Source organism: Mobula birostris, chromosome 3 (assembly GCF_030028105.1).
Source record: "Mobula birostris isolate sMobBir1 chromosome 3, sMobBir1.hap1, whole genome shotgun sequence".
In the NCBI taxonomy this organism is placed as follows: Eukaryota; Metazoa; Chordata; class Chondrichthyes; order Myliobatiformes; family Myliobatidae; genus Mobula; species Mobula birostris.
In genome coordinates this window covers 194,900,261-194,925,672 of record NC_092372.1, presented here as the reverse complement: position 1 = coordinate 194,925,672, position 25,412 = coordinate 194,900,261, and the positions used below count along the sequence as shown (strand labels likewise).

The following is a 25,412-nucleotide window of genomic DNA, read 5'->3' as shown; positions in this document are numbered from 1 at the left end:
ACTAGAACATTAACTGATCTCATTACCTAAATCCTTCTTCTTGGTGATTATCAATACAAAGTTCTCAGTTAGGAACTCGTACACTTCCTCTCCACACACACCTGCTCTCCTTTGTCCTAAAGTGGGCCTTCCTGAGCTAAATTCTTGAACTGAATATACACCTAAAGTGCTTTGGGACTCTCCTTAGTCTTATCTGCCAAAATAACATTTTCATGGTTTCTTTTAGCCTTCCTGTTTCCTTAATTCTTTCCCTCTTCATTTATATTCAAGGGCCTTCACTAATTTCAGCCTCCTAAACCTTACATGTAGAACACAAAACACTACATACAGTACAGTACAAATCTTTCAGCCCATTTTCTTCCTATTTTTTTTTGAGAAAACTTACAGTATTTGGTTATCCAAGATCCATCATCCTGTCATCCTTGTCTTTTATCCTTATAGGAACCCACTTGTCCTGAGTTCTAGTCACATGGCCTTTTTAAAGCCTCCCACATTTCAAATGTGGATTTACCAGTGTGCGTGAAATGTTGCATCCGGAATTATTTCCAGTTAGCGGATGATTTCCTTCCACACCGCTCTGACGTACTGGGAAATCATGTACGAGACAAGTTACAGCAGTGGTTTGCCTAATGCCAGGTGAGTTTTTTTTTGAAGAGATCACCAGCTCTTACCGGGAGCCGGCTGGATTCGAACTCGGGACCTCTCGCCCCAGCGCAGATGCCACTACGCCACCAGCCAGCCACTACCCCTTACCAAACAGCTGTTCCCAATCTACTATCCCCACTCCTGTCATATACTGTCCAGGAAACATCTAAAGCATCGAAGAAAGGCTAATGTGCTATCAACTCTATCCCCTTAACTCTGATCCTCTCTCTGAATGCTGAGCATTCTCTGCTTTGATTAATGAGGAAACTTACGACTGTTTAGTTGACAAGGTAGAAAGTCATATGATGAGAGTAAAATGTATGCCCAATTTGACCTGAAATATTATCCACAGAAATTTTAAATTTGGATAAATTGCTTCTTACATTTTACTTGCTTACCATCCTTTACAGGAAATGCATAAACTTTTAGGGAACTGAGTTTTGTTTACAAAACCCAAATACCAGTTAAGTTCAACTTTAATGGTTAAAATTTGGCACGTGATTGACTTTCAGCATTGTAATCCTCAATCTCGCGATACTCATTCTGTAGATGATGTCAGCCTATTCTTGTCGCCTCTCCTTTCTTTCACTCACAAACCAATGGGCGTGCCGCCAGAGTACACTAATGGAACGAATCCAGGTTCTTCCTTCTGCTAAGAGTAACATCCGCCTATCAGTCGATCAACAACCTGTCCTGGTCCCTTTCAAAATTAAAACAAATCATTAAAAAAATAACACGTTATAAATTCTCCCCACAATTTCCTACGCGCATTCCCTCGCCCTCAAACACAGGGCCCTGTGACAAGAGGGCGGGAGGTGCGGCGCCTTATCCTCAGCGCGCATGCGTGCTGAGGTCACGCTGGAGCAGCGTGTGCGCCGGCCGCGTGGATGGGACCGGCGAGCTGACGTCATGGCCCTCTGGGTCCGCCCCTGCACTGAGCGAGAGCGAGGCGACGGCTGGGCAACGGGAGTTCGCCGGTTTAATGGCGGCCATGTTGGATCGGAAGTGAAGTGGAGGGAGCGGAGAAGGGGAAAAAATTCAGAAACTGGTCGCTAGCAACGGAAACTGTTTCTCTATAGTTGGGAGAGGACGATCGGCCGTTAACACGGAGAGTTAAGGAAGCGTCGCCCGGGGGGGAAAGTTCAGTGGTTTTGTATGGTTTAAAATTTCCCCCCCAATATAATAAAAAAGGGACAATGGCGGATCCGGCTGAGTGCAATATAAAAGTGATGTGCCGTTTCAGGCCGCTGAATGACGCGGAAATCCAACGCGGTGATAAATGTATCTGCAAATTTCAAGGGGATGAAACGGTGGCGGTCGGGGTGAGTGTGGATTTTCTGCTGCTTGTGCTGTTATTCACCCTGTGTGGCTCAATAAAGTATTTGTGTAAAATATTTTGTATGTTAAACTAGCTGCTCAAGTTTGGTCCGCGAGTGAATCTGTTGCCAAAATCGGTAGCAGTGGTTGGAGCTGCAGATCCCAGTGCATTCATCTGTCAAGGCGTCACCTCGGGCTGTCTGTTGTTTAAAAAAAACTTTCCCAAATCTGCTACTGTTTTTCTATTTTATTTTTACAGCAGCATGGAAGTTTATTTCACACCTGGAATATTGGGAAGTGCCACGTTTTATGTTTGAGTCGAAAAGCACAGCAAATTGGGTGTGGATATTTTAAAATGAACGGGAAAAAAAACATCCTCTATATCTTCGTCTGGGAGTAATTCTTAGACCTCAGGCGAATAGGCTGCATTTATGTTGACACAGATGTCGATCATTTTTTCTTGTGTATTTATTTTGAGAGGAGAGTTTGGAATAATCTATTCTGTTTCTTAGGCAGACCCTTGCAAAAAGCTTTCATTCTTATAGGAACTAAACCGGCCTTTTTTTTTAAACGCCAGAGAGTTCGAATAATATTTCAGTTGTTCGAAATTGAATGTAGATATTGAGTTGCAAGAGATGACTAGTTTAGACAGAGTACTGGTCTAGACTGAAAACATATCGACCCTGAACGTCGGTTTTGGTCAAGAAGTAAGTTTCGAAAAAGTATTTTTACAGGAAGTATGATAAATATTTATGAATCTTTTACCTGTCGTGTACCCAACAATTTAACTTGTATCCCCTATTGGGGTTCTTATTTACATGCTACTCTTTGCTTATATCGCTTTAGCATTTTTCGTATTAGTGCTTACAGAGCTTAACGTTATCTCGTCACTCTCTTGAACTTTGCCCTCCCCTGCATCTCACAATCTTTTATTGTTAAGGCTACTTTTCTGATTGCTAAATATTTATGGTGGATATTCTAAAATGTTCCATGAGGCTTCACAAGGGGAATATTAATCAAAATTTGGCGCTAGTGGTTATAAAGAGCTACAAGCATAAGAGTCACATTATGAATGGGTCATTTATTGTGGCAGGTTTATTTCTGGTTCTAAATGGTATAATTGATCCTTTAGCCTAATTAATACCAATCATTCTCCTGATCTTCAATTTCTTTGGTTAATAAGGGTCTTTCAGTTTCAGAATCAAAGTTGACAATTGTCCTAATGTTAATTTGTATTTACAGATGAAGCCTACTGAGTTTTTACCATCCTCCACACATAGAAATATTTCCTTCCTCCATTTCTGAAAGACCTCTGTCCAGTTCTTAGACTCAACCTGGTTTCCCAGTGTACAGAAAAAGTTATTTTTCTGGAGGTGTTCCAATAAAATTGCTATTTAAATTTTGGCATTCTCAACTGTAATATTGTGGCATAATTTATCCAGTAGTATAGTACCATTCTGATAAGTCTGTGCTGTACTCATTCCAAAATCATTATATAGTTCCTACATTACATCTTTGCCCTATTGAGAAACATGTATACATGCCTTTCAGTCTCATCATCTGATTCATTTTATAAATAGGTTGATTAATTGCAACCTCAGGGTAGATCCTTGGGAGACCCATGAAGGATCTTAGCTGGAATGTGGTTAAATACTGTCAATTTGAGTGCCTGTATCCTCACTGTTTAGGAGCTAGCATGACAAGTTGCTTATAGCTGTCAACTCTTAATTACAGATTCTCATAATTTACTGCTAACTGAAGCTTGTTAAGTATTTTGTAATTCCTTGGTTTATCTCAGTTCTACCATAAAATCTTACAAAGGAAAGTTTCCCAAATAGGTTGCAGATGCTCTTGGATTCCATTATTCAATGTTCTCAGCTATATCATTTAAAATTCTGAAATAAAAGTAATGTAGTCCTGTATATTTCTTATGAATTTTGAGATTCTGTTATAGGTTTTTTGCTTGCAATTTTGACTGCCCATTTCTCATTCAGTGATTTATTTTCTTTATCACAGGGTATTGCCCTCTAGACTTGTTTCCAGACAAAAAGTCTTTCAACATAATTATTTTTCACTTTTATTAATTTTAATGCAAACAACCACTTCTCTTAGCTATCCTGCAATAAACTTTGCATCTTTAAAAGTTTCATTTCATCCTCTTTTACTTCTGTTTTTATCTTTATTTGCAATATTTTGTATCTTTCTATATTGTCTTCTACGCATGCTTTTATATGTATATTGTTCCTTTTTTAATTTTGGTTAAAATTCACTCACTGAGGCGCACATCACAGTAATCCTTCTCTCTCTGTTCTGCTGTGGTTTGGCTCAGTTTACTGTGAAGTGTGTCTCATGGTTGCAAGCCTTGTTCATATCTCAGCTATTTTTGGTATTTTTATCTTCTCTCAAATATTGGAGTCAAGTCATCTTGTGATCATTATTAGATAAGTATTTCAGATTTGTCATTACAAAATCTTTGTTGGCCTCCTTGTTTGGCCTCCTTGTTTGATCCTGAATGTAATATTGGAGAAAACTGTTCTGTTGATACTACACCTTTCAGAAGTGAGCATTCTACTTATACACACCTATATGAATATTAATTCTCCCCTGCCCCCCCAGCCTCTAACCCTCCTTTGGAAACACTGCCATTGCTACGTAACTTAAAAAAAAATGCTCTTCTCCACTGTGGCTTCTTGTTGCATAGCAGCTTATCAAATATGTAGTGTTGTGCCTATTCACTATGACTGTTCTTTCCTTCCCCCATTTTTTCTGTTTGTTCTGTAGATCTTTATATTTAGTTCCTAGTTCTGGTTATTTTGAGATCGTGCCATGAAAATGGCTATCATATCTTATTTGCCGAGCTGAATTTTTAAAGTCATTTACTTTGTCTTGTTCTGTATGCATGTGTATAAAGAATGCCTTTTTGGCCCAACATTTCCTTCTGGGATTTTAAAGGTAAATGTATTATCAAAGTGCGTATATGTCACCATACACTACTTTGAGATTCATTTTCTTGTAGGCATAAACATTAGAACAAAGAAATAGACATTGCATTTGCATCAGAATCAATGGAAAAACTGCACACAGATTGACAAACAACTAATGTGCAAAAGACAAACTGCCAATACAAAAAAAATGTAAATTCAAAAATACATTGAAAGTCTCAGTTGTAGAGACCTTGAAAGTTTGGCCATAGGTTGTGGAATCAGTTTGGATTTGGAGATGATTTGAATGAGCTGGTTTGGGAGCCTGATGGTTAAAGGGTAATGACTGTTCCTGAACCTGGTGGTGTGGGACCTGAGACTCCTTTACTACCTTCCTGATGGCAGCAGTGAGAAGAGAGCATGACCTGGATGGTGGGGTTGATGGATGCTGCTTTGTTGTGGCAGTGCTCCTTACAGATGTACCCAATGGTAGGGGGGGCTTTTGGGCATTGGTGTTTCCATACCAGGCTGTGATGCAACCAGTCAGGATGCTCTCTACTGTGCATCTATAGAGGTTTCTCGAAGTTTTAGATGCCGTGCCAAATCTATGAAAGTTTCTTTTTTAAAAAAAAAGAGTGAAGGCACTGTTTTATTTTGTGATAGCACTTATGTACAGGTCCTAGGATGGATCCTCTGATAATAAAGCCAAGGAATTTAAAGTTACTGACCCATTTTACTTCTGCTCACCTAATGAGGACTGACTGGTGGAGCTCTGTTTTCTTCCTCCTTTGGTCAATAATCAGCTCTGGCTTTGCTGATGTCGTGTGAGGGTGGTTGTCGTGGCACCATTCCACCGGATTTTCAATCTCTTTCCTACTTCTCACTACCTTTGATTTGGCCAACCACAGTGCTGTCATCAGCAAACTTGAATATGGCATTGGAACAGTACTTAGTCATAGGTATAAAGTGAGTAGAGCACAGAGCTAAGCGCATAGTGATAATAGTGATTGTGGAGGAGACAGTTCTGACTGGGGCCTACAAGTGCAGAAGTTGATCCAGTTGCACAGACCTTGGAGTTCAGTGATCATTTTCGAGGGGCGGGTAGTCATGAATGCTAAACTGTCATCCATGAAGAGCATATCCTGATGTAGGCATCTTCACTGTCCAGCTGTCGCCGAGCTGAGTGAAGAGCCAGTGAAATGGTATCTGCTGTTGACTTTTTGTGACATATGCAAATTGGAGCAGAACCAAGTCACTTCTCAGGCAGATGACAAACCTCTCAAAGCACTTCATAGTGGATGTAAGTGCTACTGAACAGTACCCATTGAGGCAGATTGCCATGTTCTTGGGCACTGGTATGATTGAAGCAAGTGGGTACCTCAAACTGCCAAAGAGAGGTTGAAGATGTCATTAAACACTTCAGCCAGTTGATTAGCACAGGTCTTCAATACTCAGCCAGGTATACTGTCTGATGCTTTCCATGGGTTCACCCTCCTGAAGGATGCTCTCACATCAGCCTTACATATTTCTCTCTTCTGGGTTGTTTCATGCCCACCAGCATTTCATTTTACTAGTGCTAAAGGTCTGCACCTGGCAATTAGTCTGCTGTCTTCCTCTCTATATTTCATAATTTACTTTATCTTCTTGAGCCACCCTGCTAAAAAATCTGACTCATCCTTCACCTAGGATGTCACAGGATCCCAGCCACTGCTTGCTTTATGCTTATCTAGTTTCAGTTAGATTAGATTATGAAGACATGCAGTCCTCTTTTGTTGTCATTTAGTAATGCATGCATTAAGAAATGATACCATATTCCTCCGGTGTGATATCACAAACAGGACAGACCAAGACTGAAAAAACTGGCAAAACCACATAATTATAACACATAGTTACAACAGTGCAACAATACCATAACTTGATGAAGAAGTCCATGAGCACAGTAAAAAGTTCAAAGTCTCTCAAATGTCTCACATCTCATGCAGACGGCAGTGGGAAGAAAAACTCTCCGTCATGCCCGACCGCAATCCGTATCTGAATCATCCGAAAACTTTGAGCCTCCGAATCAGCTCTCCGACACCAAGTACTGAGCGCCATCTCTGTCCGAACGATTCAACCTCAATCTCGGTGGCCAACAGCAGGCAAAGCCAGGGATTTTGAGGCCTTCCCTCTGGAAGATTCCGGACCATGCAGTAACGACAGCAGCAAACGAGCGTTTCAGAAATTTCTCCAGGTGTTCCTCTGTGCTTTCACGTCCGTCTCCATCAAATCAGAATTGTCCATGGCCCCTATATAATGGAAATGATATCATTTTTTTTTACCGGAGGGCTGCACACGCAGGGCGCGCTGCTCTCTCTCCTCCCACCAGAGGAGAGTTAGGTGCTCTCCCAATCTAAGACTGACGCCAATGTCATATAAAATGGCGCCTCTTTTCCATACCACTCTTTAGATCATGTATTTTGTCTCCTCTAATTTGTTTATTCCAGTGCTAATTTGCATGTGATTCAGGTAATAATGCAAAAATATAACCTTGATAGCCAATTCTTCGATTTGGCTGACAGTCTCTGTTTTTTAAAAAAAAAAATCTCTTGCCATCTCTTGTTTTGGTTCCAGCATGGTTCAAGACATTTTGATTTCCCCTTTTTGATTTTTATTCCCCATTGAGAGATGTTCTTGTAAGATAGGCAACATTAATAATGCGCCTCTGGTCCTGAATACACACATGATAGGCAGAGTATCTTCTGCAACTTCAGCCATCTCCAAAGGGATCCTATGACTAAATGTATCTTTACCTCTCTCCTGGCACTTATCCCTGTTTGCAGCCTAAGCGCTGCACCTGCCCATTCACCATCTCCCTTGCCTCCTTTCAGAGCTCCAAACAGTCCTTCCAGGTGAGGCAACACTTCACCTGCAAATCTGCTGGGGTCATCTATTGTGTCCGGTGCTTCCAATGTGGCTTCCTCTACGTTGGTGAGACCCGTTGTAAATTGGGGGACTGCTTTGTCGAGCACCTCTGCTCCATCCGCCAAAAGTGGGACTTCCATGGCCAAACATTTTAATTTTGAATTCCATTCCCGTTCCAACATGTTGGTCCATGGTCTCCTCCTGTGCCAAGATGAGGCCACCCTCAGGTGGAGGAACAACACCTTGTATTCCATCTGGGTAGACTCCAACTTGATGATTTCTCCTTCTGGTAAAATAAAAATCCCTCCCCTCTTTTATTCAGCATTCTCGCCTCTTTGCCTCTTCTCACCTGCCTATTACTAACCCTCCCCCCCACCCTGTTCTTCCCATTTTCCCATGGTCCTCTCTTATCAGCTTCTTTCCTCTCAAGCCCCTTTAGCTTCCCCACCTATAACCTAGCTAACCTGCTCCTTCCCCCCCCCCCCACACCATTTCCCCCCCTTTTTCAGTTCTGGAGAAGGGTTTCAGCCTGAAACACGGACTGTTTATTCATTTCATAGATCCTGTCTGATTAGTTGAGTTCCTCCAGCATTTTGTGTGTGTTCCTCTATCTTATGGAATTCCCTTCAACTATCATATAACTATTCACCGTTCTCCATGTTTATTATTTCTGTTTATTAACTCTGTCCTCAGCTTTCTTCCCAAGAATGGTAAATGCATTTCCCCCTGTGGCTTATCAACTATTTTCTCTCCAATCATATCCTGTAATTTTCTATGAAGTATAATCAAGCTCTGGGACACCCAATCCTGAACATCTTGCCCTTCCTTTAATGTCAAGTATGTCTTCAACTCATTCTCTAACTCAGTGAGTCAGCTGGAGGAATTCAAAAGGGAGAGATCTATTATAGACATATTTGCTTGATAACAAGCCTCACTCTATGAGTACTTGTTATATTTAAAATATTGTATTTTTATGTCATTTGTAAGCTTAGATTAAACACTAATTTACAGTAAATTCTAGCCATCAAATGACATTTTAATAGTTTGGTTTTCCTTCATAAACATTCTTTCCATTTTTCTAAAACATGAGAAATGAGCATCAGTGGTTACAGAAAAGCTACACTTTCTTCCACCAAATATGAGATTAAGATGTACAATATCTTAAGCATATTTCTTTTGGAATTACAATAGCTGGTAGAAACTTTCTGTGCATCTTTTTGAAGCAAAGGGTTGTAATTTTTCATATGCCATGATTTAAATAGATAAACAGCCTTCAAAAGTTTAATGAGGATCAAGATTTATTTTCAGTTCTGTGAATGCCATTATATATGGAAAGCGATGCATAATAGTCTGGAGCTCTTTGTTCAACCAGTTCTATCTCCTTCATTAACAAAGGGGCACAACAGAGGTTGCACTACTTGCAGTAGTTGGTAAAATTCCATCTTCCCCAGAACATACTGGTGCAATTCTGCACAGTCGTAGAGAGCATCCTCTATTCAGCCATTACTGTCCAGTTTGGTGTAGCATCCTCTCACAATAGATGAAAACTACATTGAACAGTCTGGTTAGAAGAAAAGGTCATTGGTTGTGGTCGACCATCATTGTGGAACTTGGACAAAGAAGCTGGCAGGAAAAAGCATCACAGACATTACCCAGCCAGCAAATTGCCTTTTCCGAAAGCTCCCTTCTGGAAAGCACTATAGGGCTATTAAAACAAAAACCACAACATTTTAAAAGTTTCTTTCCCCCAGACAGTTAATCTGATCAATCATTTTCATTCACACCCCCCTCCCCCATCCATTACTTCAATCACTGCACTATAAACACTTTAACCACTTTTTATAGTATATTTACAATATAACAACATGCTGGTATTTATGCACATTTGATTCTATATTAATACTTGACCTATAATGGGTAGAGTTCAAGTTTGTCATTCAACCGTACACATGGATACTGCCAAACAATATGCCTCCAGACCAAGGTGCACAACACAATACACATGAAGTAATATTACCACAAATAAATGAACAAACAATCAGGTGCATATACAATGCTGTTTACTTTTTAATGTACTGGCCCTTCATATGTGATGTGACCTGGGTGGTGGCAGGGAGTTCAGTAGTCTGACTGCTGGGAGGGGAGTGAGAAGAAGCTGTTGTCTGTCCTAACAGTTCTGGTGGTAGAGGGGTCAAAGATTATTGGACAAAGGGGAGGGATCACTGACAATGATAAGGGCCCTGCATACATCGTGCTCCTGATAGTTGAGCTTGAAAAGTGCCAAGTAATGGCTATCTCCAGCAAGAGGGAATATTGCCCACTTACCCTTAACATGGAAAGGCAATACCATTGCTGTGTGCCCTGCTATCAGCATTTTTGGAGTCACCATTAAAACAGCAAGATAGACCATATAAAGTATTCTATGAAAAGCAACTTGTTTACTAACATCCCAATATTTTATAGTCATAACTTTGCATGGATTAATACAACTGTAAGTGCAGTCTGGGAACTCTGCACATTTATTCCATCCACTACATGTGCATTATGGCTGTAGTTTGATCCATTCTACAAAATGCATCTCTTTCACTCATCTTGGCTGCTCCATGTACCTCCTAAATCTCAGCCAATAAGGAGGGCAAGAAATCTGCTGTCTGTATTTGAACTGGATTTGAATACACGGCACTATTTCTGTATTGTTGCTGTGTTTATTTTTTTGAATTTGCTTCTTCACATTTCAGAGTACCCTTACCAGGACTTCAGTGGTTCAAGAAGATGACTTTCCACTTTTTCAGGAGCATCAGAAAATGATACAGGCCTTTGTCTATGATGCCCAGCTTCCTTAGTTGCAGGTCTTGGCCTTATCAAAGGGCTCACATGTTATGCAGGCCTTTTTTTTTAGAATAACTGATTTTGAAATCTTAGATAGGAACATCTAATCCAAATAATTTATCAGTCTGTAATTGTTTTTTGCATTTTGTTTCACTTGTTAATTTAAAAGTCCTTGTTCTTGGTTCATTATTTTTTAACTAGCTCACTTGCTTTGCCCTTATTCTCAGTACTAATCCAGAGAAATTACACAATCCATAGTTCAGAAATTAAATCCCTGTTACCACCCTAGTCTTAATGAAGTAAATCTGAATGACCTCAGCTTACATAGGACAGTGCTTCTGCATTCCAAATGGATAATGATGCAATTGATGAGCTTAATGGGGAGGCAGGGATATTGGAAAAATTACAGTAGGATGTAGATTCAAAAAAAGTATTTTGGGCTAAACAAAGCCAGAATGGAGCATTAATATAGAAAATATTTTTTTATTATGACTTCTTAACGAAGATGAAACTATGAAGTTGGCAAAATATGAACGCACCAGATTTTGACAGCAACTAAAGGACAGATGAGAACTTTTTTTGTTTCTGATAACTGTAGTTTTCAATGTGTCTTGCACAGTACAATCTTCTCTGCAGTGGTGTGCTGGGCAATGGCTTCAACATAGACTTCAAAAACTGATTAGAAAGGCTGTCTTTGGTGTAGGAGTCAAACTGGACCCACTGGAAGCTGTGGTCCCTATGGAAAATCCTGGCAATTCTGGACAACGTTTCTCACCTTCTGCATGCCACCTTGGCTGAACAGAGGAACAATTTTAGTAATAGACTAAGACAACTGCACTGCTCCAAAGAGCGCTATATGAGGTCATTCTTGCCCTCTGCCATTAGGCTCTATAATGAGTCAACCTATAGCCAGGGGAGTGTTGAACCCCTGCTGTTAAACTGTTGGTGGTAAATTTTTTTTTATTCTTTCTACTTCTAATATTTGTGCACTTGTAATGCTGTGACACTGTAATTTCCTTTGAGGTCAATTAAGTACCTATCTCTATGAGAAATGGATGGTATGAAAGGTATAGTCAAAGGGCAAGGATCAATACTTGCCTGATATCTGTTCCAAGAGTGAATGTAAATTTTGAAAGTCAATAGTTTTGCATTGATTAAACCATTATTCCAATATTTTCACTTTTCCTTCAGGATGGTACATGGCCTGCTGGTTATGGAAAGATGGCTGGGATTGTAGGATAGTTTCCACAAAGCAATTTCCTGAGAAGTCCATACTTTCAAATTTAAGGTTGACTTTGTATTAAATCTGTGACTTTGATTGTGCCAAGTGTTCTCAATATTTCTTACAGTAGGAATTTGAAATATACTGACATCATAATATTTCCTGATTGAGAGAGAACAGAGGTCATCCTAATTGTTTCTCTACTTTTATAAAATTTGGACAAAAGATTCAAGGGTGATGTGGGGAAGGGTATTTTTAAATAGTACTACTTCATCTGGAATTGCCTCTTTTTTTCCCTGGGAAAAAAACCAGGAAGAGAGATGGATAGGAATGCTCTGTTAGGAATTGGTATACACTTAATTGGACATTCTTCTGTGGCACAACTACTTTCTAATTTTACTGTTGTGCCAATCAGTCATTTTCTCTTGGATTGTATGTATATCAAATGTGTTTTTTTTTTTGGAGCATTGTTTTCATTTTTATTATGACAATCTTGCTTTTTGTCCTACTTTGAGCTTCTCCTGTGGTTGCTAAGAACTTGACAACAGCTCTACATGAACAGCCTGTTCTTGGTTTGTTCTTCTCTATACTAGTTGTTAAGTTGTCAGATTTCCAGTTTATATTTTACTTCCTACATTTTGAGTCTCATGAAACTTTTGGTCACAATGAGGCATCAGAGCAGAATTTGGTCATTAGTTCTGTTGAGGCTGCTCCTCCATTCCATCATGGCTGATCTATTATTACTCTCAACCCCATTCTCCTGCCTTCTCCCCATAACCTTTGATGCCCTTAATAATCAAGAGCCTGTCAATCTCTGCATGCCATGTGGCATTTGAATTTTGATATCACTGATTTAAATCTAATCATGCAGGAAAATAACTTGAAAAGTGAAAGCACAACTTTAAGCATTTTACCTTGCTTCAGTGTAAAGGTTGTAGTTTCCTTCTACTCTTACTAAGTCATTTCAAAATGTTCTTCATTCAATGTATATACAAGTTTAGCCATCTTTGAATTTGAACCTTGACTAACCACAGTTTTGTTGCCTGGATCCAACAAGCCTGACAGAGTTCTTTGAGGAGGTGACCAGGCATATAGATGAGGGTAGTGCAATGGATGTGATCTATATGGATTTTAGTAAGGCATTTGACAAGGTTCCACACAGTAGGCTTACTGAGAAAGTCAGAAGGCATGGGATCCAGGGAAGTTTGGCCAGGTGGATTCAGAATTGGCTTGCCTGCAGAAGGCAGAGGGTCGTGGTGGAGGGAGTACATTCAGATTGGAGGATTGTGACTAGTGGTGTCCCACAAGGATCGGTTCTGGGTCCTCTACTTTTCGTGATTTTTATTAATGACCTGGATGTGGGGGTAGAAGGGTGGGTTGGCAAGTTTGCAGACGACACAAAGGTTGGTGGTGTTGTAGATAGTGTAGAGGATTGTTGAAGATTGCAGAGAGACATTGGTGGGATGCAGAAGTGGGCTGAGAAGTGGCAGTGTGAGGTGGTACACTTTGGAAGGACAAACTCCAAGGCAGAGTACAAAGTAAATGGCAGGATACTAGGTAGTGTGGAGGAGCAGAGGGATCTGGGGGTACGTATCCACAGATCCCTGAAAGTTGCCTCTCAGGTGGATAGCGTAGTTAAGAAAGCTTATGGGGTGTTAGCTTTCATAAGTCAAGGGATAGAGTTTAAGAGTCGCGAGGTAATGATGCAACTCTATAAAACTCTAGTTAGTCTACACTTGGAGTGCTGTGTCCAGTTCTGGTTGCCTCACAATAGGAAAGATGTGGAAGCATTGGAAAGGGTACAGAGGAGATTTGCCAGGATGCTGCCTGGTTTAGAGAGTATGCATTATGATCAGAGATTAAGGGAGCTAGGGCTTTACTCTTTGGAGAGGAGGAGGATGAGAGGAGACATGTTAGAGGTGTACAAGATAAGAGGAATAGATAGAGTGGATAGCCAGTGCCTGTTCCCCAGGGCACCACTGCTCAATACAAGAGGACATAGCTTTAAGGTAAGGGGTGGGAAGTTCAAGGGGGATATTAGAGGAAGGTTTCTTACTCAGAGAGTGGTTGGTGTGTGGAATGCACTGCCTGAGTCAGTGGTGGAGGCAGATACACGAGTGAAGTTTCAGAGACTACTAGACAGGAATGTGGAGGAATTTAAGTTGGGGGCTTATATGGGAGGCAGGGTCTGAGGGTCGGCACAACATTGTGGGCCGAAGGGCCTGTACTGTGCTGTACTATTCTATGTTCTCTTTACACTGCTATTTTATATCCTGTATAACTAAATGAAGACGACTGTTGTTTCCATTTCAGAGTTGGAAAGTTCAGATTTATGGTTTTACTGGACCACATGTGAATGATTCATTCTGTTTTGTGCAATCTGTCAACGATTTGTTTGTACACACTTGCAAGGAAGTCCAGAGACTCTTATTCTAGTTTATCCTGTGGAAACCAGTTACTAGCCATGCTGATTGTTCAGCTGCCTGGCAGTATTGGTTAATGAGGCAAGATTTTTTCTCATGTCAATATCACTATTTCATAGTCTGACTAGAGTAAATTACCAATGTAATTTTCCTGACTTTCGACTTATTTTAATTAGTGTTACTTTGACTGGGCGTGTTACCTGTTTTTCCCCATTTTATTTCAAAGACCATGGACCTAATGAGAGTACATGGGAGCAGTGCTCATTGTGGATGCTGTGGGTAAAAATGTCTGCTTCCGTGCTGAGCAGTAGTCTCTATGATGCAAACTACTCTATTGTGATGAAGGAATATTAAACAGTACTGATCATTTTGCATTTTTTTGTAATTGTGTTGCAGTCTGTGCCTGACTTAATTAGTCATTATATGGAATTGGATTGATCTGCATCATGTTTCTGTTACTCTCTAGTTGTATGTGTTAGCTTATTGTGCCCTCTTAAAAATACTGAGAGAAATTACACAAAATGCTGGTGGAACACAGCAGGCCAGGCAGCATCTATAGGAAGAAGGACAGTTGACGTCTCGGCCTGAAACGTAGACTGTACTACTTCCTATAGATGCTGCGTGGCCTCTGCTTTCCACCAGCATTTTGTGTGTGTTGCTTGAATTTCCAGCATCTGCAGATTTCCTCGTGTCTGAGAGAAATTAGTTGCCCATGTGCAACAGTTCACAATTTTGTTTTCTGCAACAAACTGCTGGACAAACTTGTGCGGGGTCAAGCAAAAGGGTGATTGATCCTGCATATTTTTGGGAGCAATTGTCAAACTTGCTTGAAAAATACAAGACCATGGCCAGTGAAAATATCTCTGTACTTTAGATTGCACTTAATTTTCACTGCTCTTCCTTATAGCTTCATTTTGTAATATTACATTTCTCAATGACTTGTTATGTGTACAATAAAATGAATTTTAAGTCTATCTTAACTTCTCTCAAAATACTATTTATAGGAATTACTGTAATTTTAAAATCCCACCTAATTCAATTGTTTGGCCTACTGGACTTCATGAGGACATTTTGGATATTCCTGTTTTGCTAAATATTATACCATTATCATTGACCACAAAAGTTACAGAACTAGATGCAGTAAGGTTGAGAATATTGATTCCAGAAGTCGATTCATCCAATGCGTATTTGCAGATTCATTTGACTTTATTTTAAAAATAATCAAGGTCACTGATGTCTGTGCCAAGAAGTGGAGCACTTGCATTTGGCACCCACTGTTCCCACTGGCATTTTGAAGTCAGGTCTGGCATGGGCTAAATAAAGCATTATCAGTTATAGTGTAAGTATTGACTTCAGAGTACCTGCTAACGCAGTATGATGTTCTCTGCTTTACACAGCAGTCATAATTATGACCAATCTTTCATTAGACTATAATTTTACAATGACTACTCTTATGCACTGGAACTTGATTGGAAACTGTTGGTACCTTTTTGATAATTTATTCAGTGTGCCAGTAGGGGGGAAAAAAAACTTCAATATTCCCAAAGCATACCTTAGTTTCAACTTAAGAATTTTGATGCACCTATCGTTAAAATATTATGATTGCTTATTGAAGGTTTGCAGCACAGGAATTGAATGACCGTACAAATTAAGAATTGGAGTAGGCTCGTCAACCCTTCAAACCTGTTCCGCCATTCAATTTAAATATGGCTGATCTGACTGTAACCTTAATCCACACTAACCCCTTCCTTTGTTTATCAAGAATCTGTCTAGGCTTGTCTTAAAAATATTCAAAAGACTTTGTGTACACAGATCTTTTAAAGATAAAGATAAACTTCCATAGCTTCCCTATACATCAGAGTTATGATTTGGTTTATTATTCCAGGTATAAGGCTGTCCTTTGTAAAGTTAGCATTTATTGGCCGTTTCTAATTGCAGCTCAAAGGGAACAACATTGGTGGGTCTGGAGTCATAATTAGGCCAGACTAGGCATCTATGTAAACCAGTTTGATTTTTTATAACAATTCAGTACTTTTGTGCTTTCCATTATTAAGACAATATGCTTTTTAAAGTTTGTACTGCAGTGTTGTAATGGAACCCAGGGTTTAAAAACTTGTCAGATCATTGCTTTGACAAATATTTTTAACATTTTCTAAGCCTTAACATATCTTAAAATTTTATTTCAAATCTTGTCAGACCTTGACTTTGGCTAATGCTTAAAATAAATTGCCAAGTGTACCAAATTTATGTATTATCTTGGTACACTTTGACGATAAACTCTGCAGTGATGGTATTGCAGGGCTTTTGATATTTAGGTTCTTGAAAAATTTAGTTTGTATGATGTGCTGAACTGTGCCAACAACCTTCTGAAGTTTCTTGCAGTGTCAGTCTCACCAGGAGTTTAAACACCTTTGGTCGTTGCTACCAAATCATCAAAGATACTTAATGAACAGTTTGGTGAATCTGTGTCTCTTCTCCTTGTGTACAAAGAGAAACAGAAAAGGAGGATCTAGTGCAGAAAGTTGTAGAGCGCTGATCTGAGGAAACAGATGAGTTTCAATGTGACTGCTTTAGGTTATTGGAGTGGTCTACTTTCAAAAACTCAGCAGCTAACCTTGATGAGAATTTCACCACTGACATGGACTTTACCAGCAACTGTGTAGAGAACAGTGTGTGAAAGAGGTCAACCTGGGTGTTTCAAACTAGAAACCATAGGTGAACCAGGAGATGAAGTTCAAAATCTAACCATATACATGATAGGATGGCCTTCTCATTCCAGAAATTAGCCCAGTGAATCGCTTTTCAACTACCACTAGTGCCAGTATGGAATTTCTTGAAACAGGGCTAAAACTGTACACTGTACTCCAGGTTTGATTTATTATTTTCTAAGCTCAAAGCATTTCGCAGTAAATGCCAATATCCCATTTGCTTTGCTGATTACTGACAACAGACAATAGGAGTAGGCCATTCGGCCCTTCGAGCCTGCACCGCCATTCACTGTGATCATGGCTGATCATCCACAATTAGTACCTCGTTCCTGCCTTCTCCCCATATCCCTTGACTCTGCTAACATTAAGAGCTCTATCTAACTCTTTCTTGAAAGCATCCAGAGAATTGGCCTCCACTGCCTTCTGAGGCAGAGCATTCCACAGATCCACAACTCTCTGGGTGAAAAAGTTTTTCCTCAACTCCGTTCTAAATGGCCTACCCCTTATTCTCAAATTGTGGCCTCTGGTTCTGGACTCCCCCAACATCGGGAACATGTTTCCTGCCTCTAGCGTGTCCAATCCCTTAATAACCTTGTATGTTTCAATCAGATTCCCACATGCTTCTAAATTCCAGTGTATACAATTCCAGTCGCTTCAATCTTTCAACATATGACAGTCCCACCATCCCAGGAATTAACCGCGTGAACCTCCGTTGCAGTCCCTCAATAGCAAGAATGTCCTTCCTCAAATTTGGAGACCAAAACTGTACACAATACTCCAAGTGTTGTCTCACCAGGGCCCTGTACAACTGCAGAAGGACCTCTTTGCTCCTATACTCAACTCCCCTTGTTATGAAGGCCAACATGCTATTAGCTTTCTTCACTGCCTGTTGTACCTGCATGCTTACTTTCAGTGACTGATGAACAAGGACACCTAGATCTCATTGTACTTCCCCTTTTCCTCACTTGACACCATTCAAATAGTAATCTGCCTTCCTGTTCTTGCCACCAAAGTGGATAACCTCACATTTATCCACATTAAACTGCATCTGCCCCCTCACCCAACCTGTCCAAGTCATCCTGCATTATCTCAATATCCTCCACACATTTCACACTGCCACCCAGCTTTGTGTCATCTACTGTGCCTGCTTGCTAATTATTTGCAATTCATGCAAATGAACACTTGGATCCCTTTTGTACTTTGCTCATCTGCAATCATTCTCACTGAGGCAAGTCAGCCTTCAGATCATCTGTCTGATAGGCAAGATCTTGCACAATCCCACATTAAGCTGTAACTAATAGGTTATCACCCACTCACTCAACCTATCTGTTTTGTTGCATGTCCAAATGAGTATGTTTTCTCACTTATTTGCCTGTCATCAGCAAATGGGTGACTTGCATACTGCCCTCTCATGTTCATGCAAATTATAAATGATTGATCCTTGGGATATTCCATTGGTTACATCTTTCCAGCTGGAATAAAACCTGCTTATTTCAACTCCGGTAATCACGTAGAATTCAATGTCCTATGAGCTGCTCTCCAAGTAACCAGATGTTTTCAGTTATTTCCAATAACCCGATATTCTGCTAAAGCATCAATCTTTGTGTGGAATATTTGAAAGAATTACTTTATCTGATCACGACCATCTCCAACTACCCTGTATAATTAAGGATTAACTGTATAGCAAGGCCTTTAGATAGTTATGGTACGATGTGTGCTGTTTGGTTTGTTATAGTAATGGCTATTGTTTGGTAGAACATATTATTTTTTCTCTACATCTTTGTTTCCTTGGCTCTATATTGTTTTCTTTGAAGTATTGCATTTGTTCTTTTATGGAATAGTGGAATGTAACAGTACAGACACAATCCTTCACAATCAAGAAGATGGCATGCTGACATCTCAGGAAATGAGAAATACTAGCCTAGCCTGCTGCTCACTTAAGTCTGCTCTAATGAATTTGCTACTTTTATCCTTTATTATGTATACTTCATTTCAAGCAGATTTCTAAAACTTGTGCATTTGATAACTTGCTAGAGAATTATCTATTTAAAAACCACGTCTAGGTCTTTCTAAGCCTTTTGTATTGTAAAACAATATTCAAATGTATACTGCTTATACCGGTGTTCTATACATAATTTTAGGAGCAGGAAAATCACTCCATCCTGTTTTGCCAAACTTATGTTACAGTGAAAGCTTTATAAAAATCTATATTTGGTTAACTTGCAATCTTTTTATCGTGCCTGTCTAATTTAGAGAAGCAAATATCACTTGTTCCTTTTTCTCTTGATATAATAAAAGGTCATTTTGCCTGTTGAGCATTCAGTAGTATTCAACAAGATTATGATCATTTCTATTTCATTGCTTTCTGTCCTATAACTATAATTCCTGATTTCTCTAATATTTGGAAATCTATTATCTCTTATGAATGTAATCAATGGCTGAGTCTTTGCAGCCTCCTGGGGCAGAAAATTCCAAGGTTTTCGGCTGGAGTATCAAAAGTGGCCTGCCCCCTAATTTTGAGACTGAGCACTGGTTCTAGACTCTTGATGAGTCAGAACATCCTCTTTGCTTCAAACTTTCTGAGCCCTCTGATCATTTTCCCTATTCTCATTGCTACTATCAAGCAGGAGATACAGTGACCTGAAAACAGACATTCAACATTTTAGAAACAGCCCCTGCACTGCAGTCAGATTTCTGAATGGACAATGAACCCATGTACACTACTTCACTTTTGCTGTCTTTTTCCACTAATAATTTAATACTTTATAGTCACCAAACAATTGATACTAGAACGTACAATCATCACAGCGATATTTGATTCTGCGCTTCCCGCTCCCTGGAGTACAAATCGATAGTAAATATTAAAAATTTACATTATAAATCATAAATAGAAAACAGAAAAATGGTCTAGATATTTGGAGGGTACGGCCTAGATCCGGGTCAGGATCTGTTCAGCAGTCTTATCACAGTTGGAAAGAAGCTGTTCCCAAACCTGGTTGTACGAGTCTTCAAGCTCCTGAGCCTTCTCCCAGAGGGAAGAGGAACGAAAAGTGTGTTGGCTGGGTGGGTCGTGTCCTTGATCATCCTGGCAGCACTGCTCCGACGGCGTGCAGTGTAAAGTGAGTCCAAGGACGGAAGATTGGTTTGTGTGATGTGCTGCACCATGTTCACGATCTTCTGCAGCTTCTTTCGGTCTTGGACAGGACAACTTCCGTACCAGGTTGTGATGCACCCTAGAAGAATTCTTCACCCTAGATGAATATAGATAATTCTTATTGTAATTTATAGTTATTTTATTATGTACTACTGCCACAAAGCAACATACGTCACAACATATGCCAGTGATTTTAAGCCTGATTCTAATTTCATATCTTGCAGTCATCTCCTCTCAATTTTCTGAACTCTAACATTAGCATTTTCCTCGTATGATAAACTGTTTTCCTACGAACTTACTAGGTCCTTTATCTCTGTCTGTCCTTTGCCACTCAGATGTAGAAAGATTTTTCATTGCATTTTCCATAATAGTTTTGTTTTACAATCAGGGTTGTTAGCCCAGAGGTGAACCCCCAAACCTGGAAGACCAGTGGATCACTCTTGGTCTGGTCTCTACTTTTGACCTGTTTGGCATGAGTGAAGGTATAAAGCACCAACTCCAGCTAGCATAGCTCTGGGTCATTAAGGCATACAAGCCTCCAAACCACAATAAAGTTGTGGTCCTCTTGCAGGAGCTCAAGAACTAGTTTGGTGAAATTTTGCTATGCTCCCTCTAGAGCAAGTATACTTTATAGGTAAAGAGACCAGAAGATGTGAAGATTTTTATTAATTGAAATTCAAAGTAACTGTACAATTGCAAATCTACTGAAGGTTTTAAAATTAGAAATGGGTGTCAAGGATATAGAAGTATATGGTATGGAAATGGGTCCTCTAACCCAAATTGATCATGTCGATTAAGGTATCTTCCTGTTTGCCTGCATTTAGCTCATATTCCTCTATACCTTTCCTATCCATGAATCTGGCCATATGTCTTTAAATCAGTGGTCACCAACCACCGGGCCGCGTGGAAACGATATGATTTGGTGATATGAAACGATATGAGTCAGCTGCACCTTTCCTCATTCCCTGTCATGCACTGTTGAACTTGAATACCCCCCACCACCAAAGTCGGCCAGTCTGCAAGAATATTGTCAATATTAAACTGATCCACGGTGAGCAAAAGGTTGGGGACTGCTGCTTTAAATCATTGTAATTGTACCTGCCTTTACTGTGAGTGTGTGTGTATGTGTGTGTGTGTGTTTGGTGATGTACATCTCCAAACAAAATATAAGGTTTCTGTGGATCACAGTGTACCCACAAAACTAATATCACACACAGCTTATAAACCAAAATGTTACCACAAATTAATAAAATATAATTCAAAATGCATGTAGTGTGCAGCACAGGTAGACAGTAAACAGCTTATTGTCCTAATGACACAACCTCCCTGGTGGCAGGGTGTACATTAGTCTCGCACAGCTTGAGGGAAGAAGCCTGAGGGACCGCATGAACTATGTTCATAACTTTATAATCAGTAAGGTGATTCCTCTTTGTTGCAGGTAAAACAATTCCAGCCTACGCAATTAACACTCTACAGTCCTGTCAAAATCCTTAAATCTGTTCTGCACCACTAACATAATCACGTTCTACCTATAGAGGTGAAATATTTAATGGGAATCTGAGGGACAACTTTTTCCCCTCTGGGTGCAGCAAGTGTGGAATGAGCTGCCAGCGGAAGTGGTAGATGTAAGTTCAGTTTTAATGTTCAAGTGAAGTTTGGATAGGTACATGGGAGAGATGGGTATGGTGGGCAATGGCCAAGGTGCAGATAGATGGGAGTAAGCAGAAGACTGGGCTGGTATGGACTAGAAGTGTTAAATGACCTGTGTGTGTTGTATTTCTCTGACTATATAGAATGGTGGCTAGAGCTGCACAGAATATACCCCGTGCAGTCTCGGCAATGTCTTGCTATCCATTTCCAAGTACTGCTGGAACTATGGTCACTTCAGAGGGCAGTTGAGTTGACTGTATCAAACAACATATTGATGAGATGAAATCTGGATGTTAGGCTTCCTTGAGGCTGTTATTGAACCAGATGGGCTTCACAGCAGTTCAGTAACTTCATTGTCGTCATTCTTGGTTTTGGTTTTCTTTCCAAATATACTGTTACTTGAAATAGTGACATTCAAACTTAATAGTCTAGACGTCTGAATATTAGGCCAAGAACATAATCACTTTGCTACCATGCTCTATACAGTATTTAATAATGGCAATAAGTACATTGGTCTGCTTGCATACACTGCAATTTTATTATCTTTATGACTGTACAGTCACCAAAACAGGACCTTTGGTCTGCCATGTTCATACAAAGCTTTTTTCCCCATCTCCCCAAATCTCATTTGTGTGGATTAGGTCTGTATAGTTTTATGCCTGTCTATTCTTAAACATACTGATGATATCTGACCCACTTCCCCTGGTAGTGCATTCAATATATTTAACTTTTTTTTAATAAAAAAACCTCATCCCCTCAAATCCCCTTTTTAAAACTCCCTTCTCTGTCTTAAACCTTGCTTTTGATGTTCCCTCCAGTGGGGATAAAAATCTAACCATCTGGGCCTCGCATTGTTGCATATGTCTCCATCAGGTCACCTCTCAGCTTCTGTCACTCCAGGGGAAGTTATCCAGTTTGTCATTTTCTCCCCATAAATAACATCCTCTAATCCAGGCAACACCCGCTGAATCCCCTCTGAGCACTTTCTAGGGCACTAGCTTTCTACTTTGTGGCAACCTGAAATGTAACTGACTTATTGACACCTACAGACCCTACCCTAAACTTTGACCCCACCTCCCATCACTCCACAAAGTAGCATCACCACACTCCCAAGTTAGGACCACTGCTCTCCAAAAAAAAACATTGCTGCATGTCTCAAGTTTGCGAAAGACCACCTGGATGTTCTACAGTGCTTCTGGGACAATGTTCTGTGGACAGATGAGACAGAAGTTGAACTTTTTGGCAGAAATGTGCCTTGCTATGTTTGGAGGAAAAAGGGCATTGCACACCAACACCGAAACCTCATCCCAACTGTAAAGCATGGTGGAAGGAGCGTCGTGGTTTGGGTCTGCTTTAAAGCCTCAGGGCCTGGACAGCTTGCAATCATTGAGGAAACAATGAATTCAAAATTGTATCAAGACATTTTACAGGAGAACATCACATGAAGCTTAATAGAAGTTGGATAATGCAACAATACAATGATCCGAAAGACAAGTGTAAATCAACAACAATGGTTTAAAAAGAAGAAAATTTGTGTTTTGAGATGGCAGACTCGAAGTCCTGACCTTAATCATATAGAAATGTTGTGGAAGGACCTGAAGCAAGCAGTTCATGCAAGGAAGCCTACCAACATCCCAAAGTTGAAGCAATTTTGTAAAGAGGAATGACGTAAGGTTCCTCCAAGCCTATGTGCAGGACTGATCAACAGTTACTGGAAATGTTTTGTTGAAGTTATTGCTCTACAAAGGGGTCACAGCAGTTACTGAAAGCAAACGTATACATACATTTTCCAACAAAGGAGGGGAGGAGAAGATGGCAGCGCAACACAGCATGCGCGGCCGCTCCGAAATGATATCGTATTTGTAAGTAGGTACTGTGCACAATCCTGATTTGATGGCGACAGACGTGAGAAGCGTGGAGGAACACTGGAGAAACTTCTGAAATGCCTGCTTCACTGCCGTTGCTACTGTGCAATCGGGAATCTCTGGAGGGGAAGGCTCCAAATCTTCGGCTTTGCCTATTGCCTGTTGCCGGGGCCGGGGTTGAAGCGCTAGGCAGAGATGGTGCTCGATGTCGGAGACTCGAAGTTTTCAGACGGACTCAAGTCGGCTGTGGTCGGGTGCTTCCAGGGTGCTACATCGGCAAGTTTGCGGCGCTGGAGGTGCATGGTAGGAAGAGAATTTCTCTTCCTTCTACCGTCTGCATGAGGTGATGGAACTTTCGAGAGACTTTGAGACTTTATTTTTACCGTGCCCATGGTCTGTTCTTTATCAAATTACGGTATTGCTTTGCATTGTTGTAACTATATGTTATAATTATGTGGTTTTTGTCAGTTTTTTTAGTCTTGGTTTGTCTTGTGTTTCTGTGATATCATTCTGGAGGAACATTGTATCATTTCTTCATGCATTACTAAATGACAATAAAAGAGGACTGCGTGTCCTCATAATCTACATCTAAATACGTGTAATACTGGATAATTTTTCTCAATAAATAATGAATAAGTATAATTTTTGTTTAATTGGGTTCTCTGTATCTAGTTTTAGGACTTGCGTGAAGATCTGATCATATTTTGGGTCACATTTATGCAGAAGTGGAGCAAATTCTACAGGATTCACGAACTTTCTAGCATCGGTGTATATGTCATGTACAACCATGAGATTCATTTTCCTGCTGGCATATTCAGTAAATCCAATAACCATAATAGAATTATTGAAAGACTGCACCCAACAGGGCAAACAACCAGTGTGCAAAAGACAATAAATTATGCAAATACAAAAAATAATAAATAAGCAATAAATATTGAGAACATGAGATGAAGAGATCTTGAAAGTGAGTGCATAGGTTGTAGGAACAGTTCAGTGATTGGGAAATTGAGCTTATCCCCTCTGGTTCAAGAGCCTAAAGGCTGCCTTCACCATCACCTGTTATCAGGAGTTTGAGGATAGGCAGGTTGCTACAAATACCTTGCTGCATTTGTAATTCATTCAAAAAGCTTGGGAACCATTGATTTAGAACAATGGTGCATGACATTTATTTTGTTCTTTACATTTGTGTACTGGAAATGATGAACAATTTTGAATCTTGAAATCTGGATTCTCACTTGGTTCATTGAGCAGCAGGCCATCCACTCAACTGCCTCTTTTCAGTTGTTGTTCTTCGTCTGCTCTGATTACTGAGGGCCTTTCTTCCATAATTGTCTGTCTAGAAATCGTTTGACAGTCAGTTAAAGCCAAACCATCAGATTTACCACCTTTCTGAAGAATTTGAATTTCTCATGACATTCACACACGTTGAAGGGTATTAAGAGTTTTAAAGTGAGTCATGTTATTCGAATTACAACTTCTCAGCATAGAAAATTTTAAAATAAAAATACTTAAAGCAATTAAATATATTTTCCACAAAATGTGATTACCTGAATTGCCTCTCCCTTGGAGCCATTCTTCTGTATCAAAGTGAATGGATTTGCAGAACGTACTAGGTCTAATCCAGTGGTTGTACAATGTGCAGATTTTTCTTCATAATTGCTCTCAGAATGCAGAATCTCATGGTATTCAGTTAATCTTTTCCCCAATAATTAACTTTTCTTGTGCCTTTCCTATGTAACCAGTCACTTTCTTGCCCCTCCTTTTGCATCTTCTTTCT

General features: G+C 40.0%; 1 protein-coding gene across 1 annotated transcript in view; it reads left to right on the top strand.

The window, feature by feature from the left end:
- The first annotated feature begins 1,573 nt into the window (after positions 1-1,573).
- The window catches only part of LOC140195515 (kinesin-1 heavy chain), a 105,629-nt gene continuing 81,790 nt past the window's right edge, over positions 1,574-25,412 (top strand). Inside the window, exon 1 of the mRNA XM_072253970.1 lies at positions 1,574-1,967. Within this exon, the coding sequence (XP_072110071.1) occupies positions 1,842-1,967 (126 nt within the window). The 5' untranslated portion in view covers positions 1,574-1,841. The remainder of the gene's footprint in view (positions 1,968-25,412) is intronic.